The 18,185-nt window shown below is 40.0% G+C and overlaps 1 protein-coding gene across 1 annotated transcript; it reads left to right on the forward strand.

The window, feature by feature from the left end:
- The first annotated feature begins 265 nt into the window (after positions 1–265).
- On the forward strand, positions 266–17,009 carry LOC132816212 (transmembrane protein 236-like). Its single transcript, XM_060825706.1, has 4 exons — positions 266–519; positions 1,984–2,056; positions 5,241–5,367; positions 16,393–17,009. Exons 1-4 carry the CDS (start codon positions 266–268, stop codon positions 17,007–17,009), a joined length of 1,071 nt encoding a protein of 356 aa, XP_060681689.1.
- The last annotated feature ends 1,176 nt before the right edge of the window (positions 17,010–18,185 follow it).

Genomic DNA, 18,185 nt, shown 5'->3' on the forward strand with positions numbered 1-18,185 from the left:
TTATCTTAAAATAATTATTTACATGATGTATAATTTAAAAACTTTGAATCTTACTCTGAAACTTTCAAAGACTAGCTGGCAATTTAAGTTATTCAATAACCTTTTTACGATGCAGAAGATTACGTCTTCAAGTCAAGGGGCAATAAAAATCTATGTTTAGCCTATTGTTGTCATAGTCTTAAGCAGTTAAACCATAGGCAGAGTGTGAAGAAGTGGCACAAGTAGTGTGCAATTATTACAGCTGAGTGGAATTCACAACAAAGAAATGATTTCAGGAAAGAAAATCAAGTTTTTTGTGTTTGAAGTCCTTCAGTTTGCTGCTCTGTGTGTTCCAACAATTGTTGTTGCAGAGCGGTTTGCCTCCATTGTCATGGCAAAACATAAACCTGCGGACTTAAAATCATATCAACTCATATTGGCCTGTTCAGTGGCTTATGTTGCATGTGTATCTTTGATTGTCTGGGTTCCAGTGAAGTTTCTGATGTTCAAGAAGCGCATTCTGTCCAAAGTGAAAGAATGGTATGTGTTTGGAAATCACTGTATTTAAAATGTATGACATGCATTTTTAGAAGATATTTGGTATTTATTGCATTATCCATTCCACAAATAATAATGAAAGGTAAATTCACAGGGAACTCACCATCTGAATCTTGCCAACATATTTGGTTTCCTCTGAAGTGTTTGTTAGCCAAATGGATGGGAATCTTATAGAAAAACTGAAAGAACTGCAGATGCTGTAAATTAGAATCAAAACCAGAAGTTGGTGGAAAAGCTCAGCAGGTCAGGCAGCAAAGAGAAATCAAAGTTAATGTTTTGGGTCCGATGACTTCCTCAGAGCCTTATGGTCTTTCACTTCTGGATATAGGTTTAAATCCCCATTAGTAGGATGAATGTTTTATTTTTCTGCTCACTATTAAAATAACCCAGTTCTGAGTCCAGAGTGAAAACAATAGGTTCGTATGAAATTAAAAGTTTTAATTTCAATGCTTTCTTTTTCTGCACCATCTTAGATTTTGTTTTGCTGTTGAGGTTACTAGTTAGGTTTGTTCTTTGCAAAAGATAAGACAAATCTTGGTGTACACCTTCACCACGTAATCACTATCCTAGAATGTTTCATCTTGACATTAACTAAGAAGACAATGTTCTTTATAAAAGCAAATTACTGCAGATGCTGGAATCTGAAACTAAAAGAGAAGATGCTGGACAATTTCAGCAGGTCTGGTAGCATCTGTAAGGAGAGAAAAGAGCTGACATTTCGAGTCTGACTGACCCTTTGTCACAGCTTTGACAAAGGATCAATTAGACTCGAAACGTCAGCTCTTTTCTCTCCAGACAGATGCTGCCAGACCTGCTGAGATTGTCTGGACAATGTTCTTTGTTGTTTTAATTATGGACACTTTTACCATTTAAGTTATCCAGCTTAATACTAAACTTTAAATTATGGGTCTGTGTTATAGTCTGAATTGTTCAATGAGAAGCTGGTTCATCATTTAATCATCTGTGAGAAAATTGGCAGTTGTGTTGTCACGTATCTATAATTAATGCAATTCAACAGTGGAATGCTTCAACATAATGTAAGAATGTGATTAAATCATTAAGGAATTGCACTTTCTTTTTAAAAAAATAGACATTTCTTTTTATAGAAATAAATTTAAAAATCATAGGTTTACAATTTTGAGAGTAAGGCCTGTTCAAATCTAATAATGGGCTAGTACAATGAAGTTTGTGTTATCAAGTACATACTATGTTGTACTTTTTTTTTGTTTATCTCACTCCATATTAAGCTTTAAGAAAGTTTAGGCAGATGAATTTAAAAAGCTGTGCTGTGAGAAATTTTTGTTCAATTTTATTAAAATTGCAGTCTTACCTTCTTTTAACAGTAAGAGGTCAATAAAATTTATTGCAATTATCACACAGTAACTACTCTTTGCAACATACTGGAAACAATAATATTTTTCAGAGGATTTTATATTTGCATTTCAGGCAACCAGCTTTGCTTATGCATTTGATTTTCACCACGTTGCCTTGCTTTGGGTTTATAATTGCTGGCTCTCAGGTAATGGATGCTAAATTGTTTTCATTATATTGTGCTGTTACCTAGAATTCAACTGCTTTCAAGAAATACATAGCAAACACATAAATTGCTGGAGAAACACAGCAAGCCTGGTAGCATCTGTGGACAGAAAACAGAGTTCATGTTTTAAGTTCAATTTCTTCAGTACCTTTCTCTCAATGAAATAGGAAAACAGCTGAATTCATGGTTGGAGGAATGGTCCTCTAGAGGACTTGGGTTTCCTGAGACATTCGATTCAGTCCTGGAAGACCTGCAACCTGGCTAGGCCAAATAGATTGTACCTAGAGAACACAGTGGGGTGGTATGATAGTTTAAACTGCTCCCAATAGAATTAATTTGCCGGGGTGTGGAAACAGGAAACTGTGAAACCAAGGGGAACAGAGATTTAGGACAACAAAGTAGAGTTAAACTAGTTAAAAAGGCAAGTTCTTAAAAAGGGTCAAAGTATCAGTAAGAGAGAATGGGATAATTGCAAATTAAATTTGTTTGACATTGATGTGTAATTGCAGTAAATAACAATGTAAGCTGTAGGTGCAGATCATCAGATGGAAATAACAATGTTGCAGCAACAATGGAGATTCATCAAACGAAGAGCCAGGCACTAAATATTCCTAGATACAATAGGGAAGAGAAGAATGGAAGAGATAGTTGTAATGCTATGGGTGAATATAACAACAGTCAGGGTGGGGCAAAGAGAGAGAGTGTATTCAAGAGAATTTTTTACAGCAGTATGTTTCCAGTCTAATAGGGCAGGAGGGACAATGATCATAGATTCTTAAGATTTGGATACCTTAAGGCCATGAAATGCAACAAGAATAATCTAGAGTAAAAAATAATTTGGAGAGGGCAAACTTCAAAATGTTGTGATATCTGGGCTAGGTAGATTGGAACCAGAGATTGGCAACAAAACTGCAACAAAATAATGGGCTACCTCTGGAGGAGATAGTTCAGATGCAGTCAACAGATGCTAGGATTAGATGAAAAAAGTGATAGGGAGTATGAAGAAGTAGAAAAAAAGGTGTACACAGTAGATGTCTGGTGGAATCTATGAGAACCAGATTAAATGTAAAAAGGTTCAGAGGGGAAGTAATTTAAAAAAGCATAAAACGTAATAAGAAAAGATTGGCAGCTAACATGAAAGGGGATTCAGAAGTTATCTTTACACATTTAAAAAGTAAAAATGCTATTAAAGGATGAATGGAGCTTATTAGGGACCTTAAAGTGGATTTATGTATGGAAGCATGGGTATGGCTGTTGTACTAAATGAGTACTTTGCCCGAATTGTAATGGAAGAGAGAGTAGTCAAGACATGAATGGGCCTAAAATTGATAAAGTAGAGGTATTAGAAAGGCAAGTTGTACTTAAAATTATTAAGTCACCAGGTCCAGATGTGATGCGTTTAAATATACTTAGGGAAATAAGGGTGAAATTTGTTTAGGTATTGGCCTTAATCTTTTAATCCTCTTTCGATATGGGTCTTCAAGAGGACTGGAGAATTGCAAATGTTACAGGTTTGTTCAAAAAAGTAAGCTTAAGATCAGGAACAACCAGCACATCAATCTTACCTCAGTGGGAAAGCTTTTCAGAAACAATAATTCAGGATAAAATAAACACACCCCTGAGTAACTGTGGATTAAAAATGCAAATGCTAATTTGTAAAGAGAACTCACACTTAACTCCTAACAAAAGCAAAATACTATAGATGCTGGAAATCTGAAATAAAAACACACAATGCTAGACTGTAAATCTTCAGCAGATCTGATGGCGTCAGTAGAGAAAGAAAGAGTTAACAATTTAGGTCCATAGAATTAGATGTAGGGTTACTGACCCGAAAAATTAACAAATATTTCTCTGCACAGATGCAACCTGGCATGCTGAGTTTTTCTTTCTCTGATGTCTGTGTTAACCTTGCAGGAGATTCAGATACGGTAATAGTGAAAATTGATGAAAGTAAGCTGGTTACATAGTGAATATGGACTTTCAAAGGGCATTTGATCAAATGTCATGTTACAGAATATCAACAGAGTTAAAATTAAACATACTGTAGCTGGTGATATGAAATTATAATATGAATTTATGAATTTTAAATTATGTGACAGAGAACTTTGAGTACTAGTGAACATTTATTTTTGCATTGGAGGATGGGATGTTGTAGACTTTCCCAGGAGTTGATGTTATTGCTTCTACTTTTATCAATGACCTATATATGTGCACACAACAATTTCAGAACTTGTGGATGGCTCACAAATCAGGAACTTGAGCAGAATAGTGACTATTTCCAAAGGACATAGACAAACTGAGGGAAGGACAGACATTTCGCAGGTGAAATTTACTGGAGAGAAGTGTGACATCGTACATCTTGATGGTGAGAATAAAGGAGAAGTTATAGAAATAAAAGTTATATTCGAACACCAGATCAGCAGTACCTGCCCAAAGTATAAATGGTAGCAATGTAAGTTACAAAAGCATTTGGGATCTTGAGTTTTCTAATAAATGGAATAAAATACAAAAACAAAGAAGTTAAGATTAATATGTTAAAAACAACGGTCTGGTCTCAAATGGAGTGTTATATCCAGTTCCTGAAGGATATATCTGCTCGATAAAATAAATCTGCTTTTCACCACTCTGAGGAAGACTAAGGGAATTGAAGTTACTAATTTGTAATACGGTATGCAATATTGTCATGGCTATATTTGCTATTACATTTGTTTGTGTTGAGCCAAAGAGACAAAATATTGTTAGTTTCATCTCTGATATGGTCTAATCTCATCTTGAACGATAAAGCTATTAAAATTAGGGAGTGGGAACAGAGTGAAGTTAAGAAGGGTATTATTCCTGGATGTAACCTGATGATGACACGATCATACTTGACTGTGCAACACAAATTTGGTGAGATCTTAGATGGCTTCAGAAGAAAACTTTCAAGATCTACTTGTGGGCAGGTATTAGTAATTTTACATAAGGGAGATTAAAAATTACAGCTTGTTCTTTTTAGAAAAGCAGTAAATTTTACACAATATTCTGCCATACATTATAGACAACATTACAACTAAATCAAGAATTTCAGACAGATTACATCATCATTTATTGAAGAAATGTCTTACAGGCACATGGCTTGGCAATTGCTTCAACGCTTTATGCTGATTTACATTTCTTTCTTCAAAAGGTACAGTCCGGTTTAACCAACATCAAAACATTTTCAGATCTTCCCGTGTCCCTGGTCTTAATGTGCTTGATTATTGTGAATATCAGTGAAAACCTACGTAAGTGGCAGCTGACTGGAAACATTGATGGTAAGCAACTGCCAGGTCATTTGCCTGATTAGCTTTGGTTACAAAAACAGCCCATGTCTTTCTAATACCAATGAATTATCTTACTTGGTACAATTGTTGGCCATAAAACCTGTGAAAGAGAATTTCATTCAGATGGACCGTTCCAGTTTCCAACAACTTTCGGAGTGAAATATTTTTCCTTATGACCTTCTGGATCCTTTAACAATGATTTTGAATCTATTACTTTTGGAGAATATGTGTTTTTGCACAGTAGATGGAATGAAAATATTATCATCTGGAACACCTCTTCACCTTTTCTGTTCCAAAGAAAAATTTAACCTATTCCCAATCTCCCCTGATAACTTTTAAATCCATCATTCCTGGTAAAATCCTAAAGGCCTCCCATGAAGATTTTAAGATTTTATATGTTACATGAAATTTGGGACTGTCCACAATATCACAGTGATGCTAACCAGTAACTTTTAAAGGCTGCGTCGAATTTCCTGTTCCTTGGATGCTGCCTGACCTGCTGCGCTTTAACCAGCAACACATTTTCAAGGCTGATCTAAACCCAAGTAACTCATACAATTTTGATCAACTTAGCTACCTGTATGTCACCAAAATCCCTCAACCCATTATTATTTTTCAAAACATTACCATTCAGAGTAAAGTATCATAACATCTTTATCTACCCAAAGGGCATCATTCTCACAGTGAACTCCATTTTTTGCACATTTCACCATCTTAAAGTTTACAACTGTCCATATCAATATCTATTACTTCCCATAGAACATAGAACATATAGAACATAGAAGGATACAGCGCAGTACAGGCCCTTCGGCCCTCGATGTTGCGCCGACCGAATCCTACCTAACCTATACTAGCCCAATAACTTCCAAATGCCTATCCAATGCCCGCTTAAATGACCATAAAGAAGGAGAGTTCACCACTGATACGGGCAGGGCATTCCATGAACTCACAACCCGCTGTGTGAAGAATCTACCCCTAACATCTGTCCTATACCTACCACCCCTTAATTTAAAGCTATGTCCCCTAGTAACACCTGACTCCATTAGCGGTAAAATGTTTTGCATCATTTGCAAACTTCATAATATTGCACTTGACTCTAAGTTGCTTATACAAGTCGAAAAGTATAACCCCTCCTTAGGGAACGACACTGCAAGCCAATTGGAATATGGTAAACATTAACCCAGCATAACTGTTTGCATTTTGCCAGTGAACAAATTTTATGACCGTACTTGCTTCTTGATTCCACTGTCTTCCATCTTATTGAGATTCTGATGTGGCACTTTGTCAAATACTGTTCAAAATTTCATATGTACAACATATTACACTTCAGTGACCAAGTTTCTGTTATTCCTTCAAGAGAATATGGCATTTCAGGTTAAGCCAATGATTATTGTCCATCCCTAACCGCCCTAACAATTTAACAAACTTAAAACATTAGTGACCTTCCAGTTCTTCAGCATTACTCATTTATCCAATAAGGATTGAAGAATTATGTCCAATGCCTGTTATTATGGCCTTTGCTTCTATATACACTCTACCTGGATGATGTGACTCATCAACATTAAGTAATGCGAATCTTTTGAGTACACCTCTTTTTTGCTGTCCTATCTATTACTTGCCACTCCTGTTTGCTGTAATGTTCACAAGACCCCTTTCCTTTGTGAAGACAGATACAGAGTAAAAATACTTATTTTTAAGACTTCTGTCATATCTTTTGGCTCTACATGAGGATTTCCCTTTGGATTCACAATGGTCAATCTCTTTCCTAGCTGGCTGCTTAAAATTTGTAAGCCATGACAATAGCATAGCGTTACTGAACTAATGATCCTGGGAGAATGCTTTTGAGGTATTGGACAGGATTTTCTGGACCCACCCAGGTCTTTTCAGAGGCCAGATAATTGGGCAGGAGTCAAAATTTAGTTTGCTGTCAGTAGGTTTAGGTTTTGCTATGAGGTTTTGCTCAGAACCTTTCAGGAGGGTCAGGTTTGCTACCTTTATTGTTGGAACCTGCCTTGCATTCATTAGCAAAGTTATGGATAGTCATTACCTCATCCCAGTTCATTGGAATAATGTTCATCGGCAAAAGCTTGGGAGCCAAAATCAGGATCATCTCATGAAATATCTCTGTCGCATACAGTTTGGCTTGTTGATGTTACACGTTTACAGTGTTAAGAATTAAGCGTAGCTGACGAGCGGCCATACTGATAACGATGAATATGGTGAACTGCTAGTAATTATTAAAAGAATTGGAACATGGTTTCTAATCAGGATTGATGTTAAATACTGCATTTGTCGACCAAAGGAAAACAATATGTTTAACGGAATAATTTACTTTTAATTCATTTCTTGGACTTTGACATCGCTGGCTGGACCAACATTTATTGCCTGTCCCGAGTTGCCCCTGAGAAGGTGGTGATGAGATGCCTTCTTGAACCATTGTAAGTTGACCCACAATGTCCTTAAGGAGGGAATTATAGGAGTTTGACCCTGCAAGTGTTATGGAATGGTGATACATTTCCAAGTCAGGATAGTGAGTGGCTTGGAGGGCATTTGCAGGGTGATGTTCCCAAGACCCTCTGCCCTTGTCCTTCTAGATGGAGATGGTCGTGGGTTTGGAAAGTGCTGTCTAAGGATCTTTGCTGAGGTTCATCCTGCTTTAAAGCTTACTTCTACCCGTTAACTCCTAAAAAACAAAATTCTGCCCATGGGTTCAATTCCCACTGTGGTAGCTGGAAAATTTAAATTCAATCAATGAAATAAATCTGGAATTTGAATAATGGTGCCCAAATATTTGATCATCTTTAAACTCATCTGGTTCATCAGTGTTGTTTAGGGAAGGAAACCTTCCATCCTTTTCTGTTCTGGCCCATCTGTGACTCCAGACCTATAGTTATTTGATCGACTCTTTGCTGCATACCAAAATGAATGTGAGAAAGGGATAGTATTGATATTGATAAACTCTCCTCACTAGTATCTGGTGACATGCCTGGGTTAGGCGAACTGTCCAACACTAATCAAGCCACAGCCAAATACTCATATTCTCAGAAATATATCGTAGGGCCAATATCCCAGGTTCCTTTATGTGACAAGATTGTGTGACAAATTGGCATATTAGGGAGGGAGTACTCAACATTTATTTTGAATCGAATGAAATCTCATAGCATTAGGTCAAATCTAGGAAAGGAATCATTCTGCTATCAACTTTAAGTGAAAAATCTGCTTCTACATTACAAAACACTTGGAAAATGCACTGAGAATGGCTAGGGTGCAAAATGTCCTCTGATGAGGACTTCACTGTCAAAAGGTATCTCAGTGGTACCTGATCAGCACATCTGTCATATTATCTGGAGAAGAGGCTGAGACGATAAACACAAAGAAATAGCTACTTAACCCTGGCCTTACTGTCATACGTGCATGTTCATGACAGTGTTGTAACATGTGACTACTTCTCTGTCATTGTGGAGATGAAGTTCCATCTTCATACTGACGATGCCCTCTATCATCTTGTATCATTTTATCACAGGGCTAAGTTGGGTAGAAACAGATCAGATCTTGGAGTTTACAATTGGGCATCTATGAAAGCCTGTATGTCATCAGCAGCTTCAGAATTGTATTCAACCACATTTTGTGACCCCATGGACTGACATATCCCTGCACAGTGGCTCAGTGGTTAACACTGCTGCCTCACAGTGCCAGGGACCCAGGTTCGATTCCAGCCTGTGTGGAGTTTTCACATTCTCCCCATGTCTGCATGGGTTTTACTCCAGGGGCTCTGTTTCCTCCCACAATCCAAAGATGTGCAGGTTAGGTGAATTGGCCAAGCTAAATTGCCCATAGTGTTCACGGATGTGTAGGTTAAGTATATTAGTCAGGGGTAAATGTGGAATAACAGAAGGGAATGGGTTTGGGTGGAATACTCTTCAGAGGGTCGGTGTGGACTTGTTGGGCCAAAGGGCCTGTTTCCACATCTAGGGATTCTATGTGCCAATATCAGCATGTCAGGGGAGCGGATCCTGGTTTAAGAGAACATACCAGAACCACCACTAGGTTTACCTGAAAATGACGTGCTGACCTGATTAAGCTACACCATTATGCATGCATGCATGTTAAGCAGTGGAAACAGCACATGGTGGACAGTGCTAAGTAATCCCACAACCAAATGATCCAATTGAAAATCTGCAGTGCTGCCATATCCAATCATGAATTGTAGTAAATAAAACAAAAATTAACAATTAACAGGAAGAGGATGGTCCACAAATAACTCTAACCTGTGGATGATAGTGCTCAGTCAGTGCAAAACGAATGGTTGAAACCTTTGTAGCTATCTTCAGCCAGAAGTACTGACAGAATAATCCATTTCAGCAAATGATTGCCATCAACTGTTTCATTTCACTCCCCATAACATGAAACAGCTGAGTGCACTGGGAAAGACTGCAGACCCCAACAGACTTTTTTTCTGTACCGCTGAACCCATACCTAAGCCGTTCCAGTGCAGCACTGGCAGGGGCATGACTGTCCAGTCTATAAAATGCAGAATAAATCCAATCCAGCCACTCACTAATGCCCTATAAAGCTGTAATAAAACATTCTGACTTTTATATTCCATTCACTTTGCAACAAATACCAATATTTCATTTTCCTTCAAAATTACTTTCTGTACTTGTGTACTAATATTTCATGATTCGTGTAGTCGGACACCAGCAAGGATTTATTTTTTAAGCAAGTTATCTCATTGATGCACAGTAATATGATAAAATGTCACATATATTGCAAGATCCTCTACATTATATGAAGATCATATGATTAATAGATTCTAGAGTGGATGGCCTGTTGATGTCCTGTGTTTGGAGTAGAATTCCAATGGTAATTTGAGAGGGAGGTTACAGAAAGAATATAATTTCTGCTAGAATTTCAAGGTATTTAATTGTAGAAGCTCATGTTGCTCCTTTAGATAATTCAATAGTGATAACAATTGTGTTTGCAGTGCTGAATTTCTTGCTATAACACTGATTAGATGTTCAGAGCTTGCAAGGTTTTGGTACATGGCTCATATGGCAACCAGCGACTTGTCTAACTTCTGAACAGACAGAGCATTGTTTTCCATATTATAGACTATTAATAAGACCCTGCTAATATCCAAATCATATATTAACCGCCGCAGTCAGTGATGAGGATTTTAAAAAATTGGTTCATGGGATGGGGGCAATGCATTTGATGGCTGATTCTGGTTGATCTTGAGAATGTAGTGGTGAACTGCCTTCCTGAACTGTTCCCGGCCCTGGAGCAAGTGCTGTTTGGAAGGAAGTTTCAGAATTTTGGCCCAACAGGAATGTTGGAACAGTATTCCTGATGAAGGGCTTATGCTCGAAACGTCGAATTCTCTATTCCTGAGATGCTGCCTAACCTGCTGTGCTTTGACCAGCAACACATTTGCAGCTGTGATCTCCAGCATCAGCAGACCTCATTTTTTACAGCAGTATAGTTAGTCAAGACAGGAGTGTATGTGATTTGAAGGGGAAATCGCAGGTGCTGGTTGTCAACGCCACTGTTGCTGAGGTCATTCTAGGAGGTAGTGTTCATGTGTTTGGAAGGACACTAACTTGAGGAACTCCCACAGGAATATATGGAGCTGAAATAACAGATCTACAACAATCATAATCACCTTCCTTTGTGCCAAGCAACACCAGTGAAGTTTTTCTCTGATTCCCATTGACACTACTTTTGTTAGGAGTTCTTGATGCGGTACTTGGCCAAATGTGGCCTTGATGTCAAGGAAGTTGCTCTCACCTCATCTCTGGAGTTCAGCTCTCTTGTCCATGTTTGATGCTTTAAAAAGGTCAAAACAAGAGGTTTCAAGTATAGGACCAAGGATATCTTGCTACAGTTATACAGGGCATTAGTGAGGCCACACCAGAATATTGTGTGCAGTTTTCACCTCTTTATGGGCGGCACGGTGGCACAGTGGTTAGCACTGCTGCCTCACAGCGCCTGAGACCCGGGTTCAATTCCCGACTCAGGCGACAGACTGTGTGGAGTTTGCACGTTCTCCCCGTGTCTGCGTGGGTTTCCTCCGGGTGCTCCGGTTTCCTCCCACAGTCCAAAGATGTGCGGGTCAGGTGAATTGGCCATGCTAAATTGCCCGTAGTGTTAGGTAAGGGGTAAATGTAGGGATATGGGTGGGTTGCGCTTCGGCGGGTCGGTGTGGACTTGTTGGGCCGAAGGGCCTGTTTCCACACTGTAAGTAATCTAATCTTATCTGAGGAAGGATGTTCTTGTTAATGAGAAAATGCAGGAAACCTTTTACTGAATTGTTTCCTTGGATGACAGGACAGGAGTATGAGGGGAGATTGAGTTGGTTAGGATGTATTCACTTGAGTTTAGGTGGGATCTCATAATTCTAACAGGTGTAGACAGATTAGATGCAGGAAGGGTGTTCCTGATGCTGAGGGAGTCCAGAACCAGGGGTCAAATTTTAAAGATGGGGGCAAACCTTTCAGGAGTGAGTGGAAGAGAAATTTCTTCATCTAGAGAGTGGTGAGCCTGTGGAATTCACATAGAAAATGGTTCAGGCCAAAACATGGTGTTTTCAAGAAGGAGGTAGACATTGCTCTGGTGGCTAAAGGAATCAAGGGATATGGGGGGGAGGGCAGGATGAGGGTATTGAGCTGGATGATAAACCATGATCATGCTGAATAGCAGAGGATGTTTGAAGGGTTGAATGCCTATTTGCTACCATCTTCCATGCTTATGTGAACTCCTGAACTGAGTGGTCCTGGTTAGAACTCCTAATTGTCAGTGAGCAGGAATTGTTAAGCAAATGGTATTTTATAGCACTGTTGATAACACCTTCCATCACTTTGCTGATGATCGACAACAGACTGATGGGGTGGTACTTGGCTGGCACTGCAACTCCCAGGTCATTTCCTGTACTCTATGCTATTTTCTCCCCACCCCCACCCTCCTCTAGCTTATCTCTCCACGTTTCAGGCTCACTGCCTTTATTCCTGATGAAGGGCTTTTGCCCAAAACGTCGATTTCGATGCACTTTGGATGCTGCCTGAACTGCTGTGCTCTTCCAGCACCACTAATCCAGAATCTGGTTTCCAGCATCTGCAGTCATTGTTTTTACCTAGGATCTCTCCTGCCTTTTGTATACGATATACCTCACAATTCTCCAAATGGTGAGGTGGAAGCCACAGTTGTAGCTGTAATGAAACAGCTTGACCAGGGGTGTGACAAATTATGGAGTATACGTCTTCATTACTATTGCTGGAATGTTGTTAGTGTTCACTGTATCCAGCAACTTCAGCCATTCCTTGAAATCAGGCGGAGTGAATTGAATTGACTGAAGACTGGCATCTCTGATGTTTGGGACCTCTGAAGGATGCTGAGATGGATTATCCACTTGGTACTTCTGGCTGATGATTACTGAAAATGCTTCAGCCATATCTTTTTCACCGATGTGATGGACTTTCCTATCATTGCAGGAATATTTATGCAGTGAGTTGGTCTGTCTACCATCATTGATGCCTAAATGTGTTTGGATTGCACAGAGTTTAGATCTTATCTATTAGTTGTGGAATCACTTTGCTCTAAGACTTGCTTTTATGCTGTTCTGCTTTTTGACATACAAAATTTTGTTGGTAAAATTCTAGAATCCATAATTAAGGATGAGGTTTCTAAATTCTTGAAACAGCAGGGTCGGATTAGAACAAGTCAACATGGATTTAGTAAGGGGAGGTCGTGCCTGACAAACCTGTTGGAATTCTTTGAAGAGGTGACAAGTAGGTTAGACCAGGGAAACCCAGTGGATGTGGTCTATCTAGATTTCCAAAAGGCCTTTGATAAGGTGCTGAGCAAGGTGAGGGCCCATGGTGTTCGAGGTGAGCTACTGGTATGGATTGAGGATTGGCTGTCTGACAGAAGGCAGAGAATTGGGATAAAAGGTTCTTTTTCAAAATGGCAGCCGGTGACAAGCGGTGTCCCGCAGGGTTCAGTGTTGGGGCTGCAGCTGTTCACATTATATATTATTGATCTGGATGAAGGGACTGGAGGCATTCTAGCGAAGTTTGCCATTGATATGAAGTTCGGTGGACAGGCAGGTAGTACTGAGGAAGTGGGGACGCTGCAGAAGGATCTAGACATTTTGGGAGAGTGGTCCAGGAAATGGCTGATGGAATTAAATGTGAGCAAATGCGAGGTCTTGCACTTTGGAAAAAAGGATACAAGCATGGACTACTTTCTAAACAGTGAGGAAATTCATAAAGCCAAAGTACAAAGGGATCTGGGAGTGCTAGTCAAGGATTCTCTAAAGGTAAACATGCAGGTTGAGTCTGTGATTAAGAAAGCAAATGCAATGTTGTCATTTATCTCAAGAGGGTTGGAATATAAAAGCACCGTTGTGCTACTGAGACTTTATAAAGCTCTGGTTAGGCCCCATTTGGAGTACTGTGTCCAATTTTGGTCCCCACACCTCAGGAAGGACATACTGGCACTGGAGCGTGTACAGCGGAGATTCACACGGATGATCCCTGGAATGGTAGGTCTTACATACGAGGAATGGCTAAGGATCCCGGGATTGTATTCATTGGAGTTTAGAAGATTAAGGGGAGATCTAATAGAAACTTACAAGATAATACATGGCTTGGAAAGGATGGACGCTAGGAAATTGTTTCCATTAGGCGAGGAGACTAGGACCTGTGGACACAGCCTTAGAATTAGAGGGGGTAAATTCAGAACAGAAATGCGGAGACATTTCTTCAGCCAGAGAGTGGTGGGCCTGTGGAATTCATTGCCGCAGAGTGCAGCGCTAAATGTCTTCAAGGCAGAGATTGATAAATTCTTGATGTCACCAGGAATTAAGGGCTACGGGGAGAATGCGGGTAAGTGGACTTGAAATGCCCATCAGAGCTGAAAATGTGTTGCTGGAAAAGTGCAGCAGGTCAGGCAGAATCCAAGGAACAGGAGAATCGATGTTTCGGGCATGAGCCCTTCTTCAGGAATGAGGAAAACGTGTCCAGCAGGCTAAGATAAAAGATAGGGAGGAGGGACTTGGGGGAGGGGCGTTGGAAATGCGATAGGTGGAAGGAGGTCAATGTGAGGGTGATACTCCAGAGTGGAGCGGAGAGGTCAGGAAGAAGATCGCAGGTTAGGAAGGCGGTGCTGAGTTCGAGGGATTTGACTGAGACAAAGTGGGGGGAGGGGAAATGAGGAAACTGGAGAAATCTGAGTTGATCCCTTGTGGTTGGAGGGTTCCGAGGTGGAAGATGAGGTGCTCTTCTTCCAGCCATCGTGTTGCTATGGTCTGGCGATGGAGGAGTCTAAGGACCTGCATGTCCTTGGTGGAGTGGGAGGGGGAGTTGAAGTGTTGAGCCATGGGGTGGTTGGGTTGGTTGGTCTGAGTGTCCCAGAGGTGTTCTCTGAAACGTTCCGTAAGTAGGCGGCCTGTCTCCCCAGTATAGAGGAGGCCACATCGGGTGCAGCGGATGCAGTAAATGATGTCTGTGGAGGTGCAGGTGAATTTGTGGCAAATATGGAAGGATCCCTTGGGGCCTTGGAGGGAAGTAAAGGGGGAGGTGTGGATGCAAGATTTGCATTTCTTGCAGTTGGAGGGGAAGGTGCTGGGAGTGGGGGGTGTGGACCCGACGAGGGAGTCATGGAGAGAGTGGTTTTGGAACGCTGATAGGGGAGGGAAATATATCTCTGGTGGTGGGATCCATCAGCCATGATTGAATGGCGGAGTGGACTCGATGGACCGAATGGCCTTCCTTCCACTCCTATGTCTTATGGTCTAAATTGTCCTGTTTTGTAGACTTTTTTTAGGTATTTCTGTTGTTTCTCAGGTATGCCCTCATGTAGTCTTCATTGAACCAGGGTTGATCCATTGGCTTGATGGCAATGGTAGAGTAGGGGATGTGCTGGGCCCTGAGGTTGCAGACTGTGTTAGGGTACAATTCTTCTGCTGCTCACGGCCCACAGCGTCTCATTGATGCCCGGTTTTGAGTTGTTAGATCTGCCTGAAGTCTAGCAGCAATGTCTTTTCAGATTGGTCCAGCTTGGTCAGTAGTGCTGCTGCCAAGCCACTCTTGGTAGACTTTGAATTCACCCACCCAGAATGCCTTCTGTATCATTGACACCTCCTGTGCTTCCTCCAAGTGTTTATTAATCTTGAGTATTTCCAATTCATCAGCTGAGGGGGACAGTATGTGACAATCACCAGGAGGTTACTTTGCCTATGTTTGACCTTATGCTGTGGGACTTCATGGAGTCCAGAGGCAAGGTTCAGAACTGCTAGGGTAGCTCTCTCCAGACTGTACACAGCTGTGCTCCATTTTTTGCTGGATCTGACCTGCTGGTGGGACAGGCCACATCCATGGATGGTGATGGTGGGGTCTGGGACATTGTAAAGTATGAATCCATGAGTATGACTAAGGCCAGGCTGTTGCTTGACTAGTCTGTAAGATAGCTCTTGTTTTGACACATGTTCCCAGATGTTAGTAAGAAAGACTTTACAATTGTCATTTCCAGTGCCTTAGTTGATGCAAGTGACCCGCCCAGTTTTGTTCCTTTTTTCGAGACTTTTTTTTTCAGTTGAGACAACTGAATGACTTGCCAGGCTTCTTCAGAGGACAGGTGACAGTCAAGCACATTGTTGTTGGTCTGGAGTCACATGTAGGCCAGATCAGGTAAGGACGGTGGTTTTCCCTCCCTAAAGTATACTGCTGTACAAGATGGGGTTTAAGACAATCGACAATGGTTTCATGGGCATCATTAGATTTTAATTCCAAGTCTTTATTGAATTCAAATTGTACCATTTGACACAGTGGAATTCAAGTCGGGGCCCCAGAACATTAAAAAAGAGAAAAATGAAAATTATTTTTCACTTGCATTTCATCGCATTACAAACAGTGAAGGTCTCAGATGCATCAATTTGAAATTATACTGTACAGTTGTTAAAGCCTATTTTGTTTTATTGCAGTTCATTTCATATTTACATGTGTTTATTGTGCTCCCAAGGTAATTGTAAAGCTGATGTTGTTGCTTCCAATGGAACTGTGCTCACGAACATAGAACAAATCTCAACTGTTTCGACGCAGCAGAACAGAGCACATGAAGAAAACCAGGCACCTACAAGAGTGACAGGAAATGAGTTTGCTTCATCTGCGGCACAAAATAAACTTCATAGTGTGTTTCAGTCAAGTGTGTATTCAGAAATTGCTGAACACAACATGTTAGAACACAACGTTCCAAAATCTCTTAAAGTTTTAGCAGTGAATGATTACAGAGCTGAAATATTTGTAATGAGTATTGTTAATTGGTTGGATACTGTAGAGCTTGTGAGAGTAGCAGGCCTTCAAGCTGTGATCATAACAGGATGGGTTTACCCTATATACATATTCAGCTTTTTTTCACTACTAAGAATTATTTTACATTCAGCAAATCCATTTTTACCTTTGTTGACAATTGCATTGCAGGATTTCCCATTCTTTCTTATTCGCATTAGCTTAATTGGAGTCATGGGTTTTGTAACCCCAGTCTTATACCCATTAAAAAATATTATTGTTGTCACTACATTTGTTTATTTCAACTATGCGTCAAAAGCTAAGTGCTTCAGGCGTACACAACAATTTTAAAAATTGCAACACAATTGTTTAATACTATGATTTTATATTTATTGTACTGTTGTATTCATACAGTTCTAAAACAAAATGATTTTATTCTGTTGCTTTGTGGTTTGGAATGTGTGGTGGCATTAAGTAGTGCAGCATTTGTTCAATTCATGAATTCTCACTCTCCAGTTGTGAGAAGGAGCTGAACACCAGCGTCTCCCCAAAGCCAAAAGGAAAATTGAAGTGAGATATTATTATGTTACATTTGATTTTTTTTCATGATCGTAAGTATTTTCTGTAATTGTCATTGATTGAATTCAGTTGCTTTTTGCTATCTTCTACAATATGAGTCCACATATAATATTGCTGAGAAACATGACCTGTAAAGGTAATGTTTGAAGAATGAAGCAATAGGATAATAGCTCACTTGAGATAGATAGGTAGCTCTTCCCTCTCAAAGAAACAATTAGTTGTGACAGGGAGTACCTTTTGAAAAGCTGTTGTAGTTCTGGTGAAAAGCTTGGCCCCGTTTCTTTGCCATAGAAAGCAAGAATGTACCAGATCTGAGCTGCTCTGTTAAGCTGGCAGTCCCATCATGTTCGGACAGTCACAATTGGATTGTGCTGGTCACATGGCCAGAATGCCTAATTCTTGCTTATTAGTGTGGATCTTCAATGGAGAGCTTGAGGATGCAATGTGCTTTCTGTTGGTTAAATAAAGTGCCACAGGAATATTACCAAGGGTATACTGAGGAGTTTTGTTGTTGACTTTGTGTGTTGCAAGAAGCTCCTAGGATCATTATAGATCTTATAACCATGCAAACAATGGTGCAGCCTTCATTGCAACAAAGCTCATGTCAGAAATAGAGACGATATTCAAGCACAGAAAATCCTGAGCCAACAACTTATCCCAAACTCTGCAGTCCATTTGCAACAGAACCTTCCAGAGTAAAACTCTGACTGACCAGTCATGTACTGAACCACCAGAACCTGACTAAACCCCTTATCTGATGGGCCTGGTCATCTTTGTCCCAGAGGAATTGGTGTTTTCATTTGTAAGTGAGTGATTATTCATATCACACTTCATCATGGATCATATCCTATTAAATACTTGTTTATTTTATGTATTTTGTATGCTTAAGATCTACAATGATATTATTCATCTGGACAAATTGTGCATACTCCAAAAAAGTTGAAATAA

The sequence above is a fragment of the Hemiscyllium ocellatum genome, chromosome 5, assembly GCF_020745735.1.
Source record: "Hemiscyllium ocellatum isolate sHemOce1 chromosome 5, sHemOce1.pat.X.cur, whole genome shotgun sequence".
Taxonomy (NCBI): Eukaryota; Metazoa; Chordata; class Chondrichthyes; order Orectolobiformes; family Hemiscylliidae; genus Hemiscyllium; species Hemiscyllium ocellatum.

Excerpts from the sequence above, each read along its gene's own strand:
- LOC132816212 (XM_060825706.1), top strand. The coding sequence starts at position 266 with ATGATTTCAGGAAAGAAAATCAAGTTTTTTGTGTTTGAAGTCCTTCAG. Across the intron at positions 520-1,983 it reads CTGTCCAAAGTGAAAGAATG|GCAACCAGCTTTGCTTATGC; the intron begins GTATGTGTTTGG and ends TTTGCATTTCAG. Across the intron at positions 5,368-16,392 it reads GCTGACTGGAAACATTGATG|GTAATTGTAAAGCTGATGTT; the intron begins GTAAGCAACTGC and ends TGTGCTCCCAAG.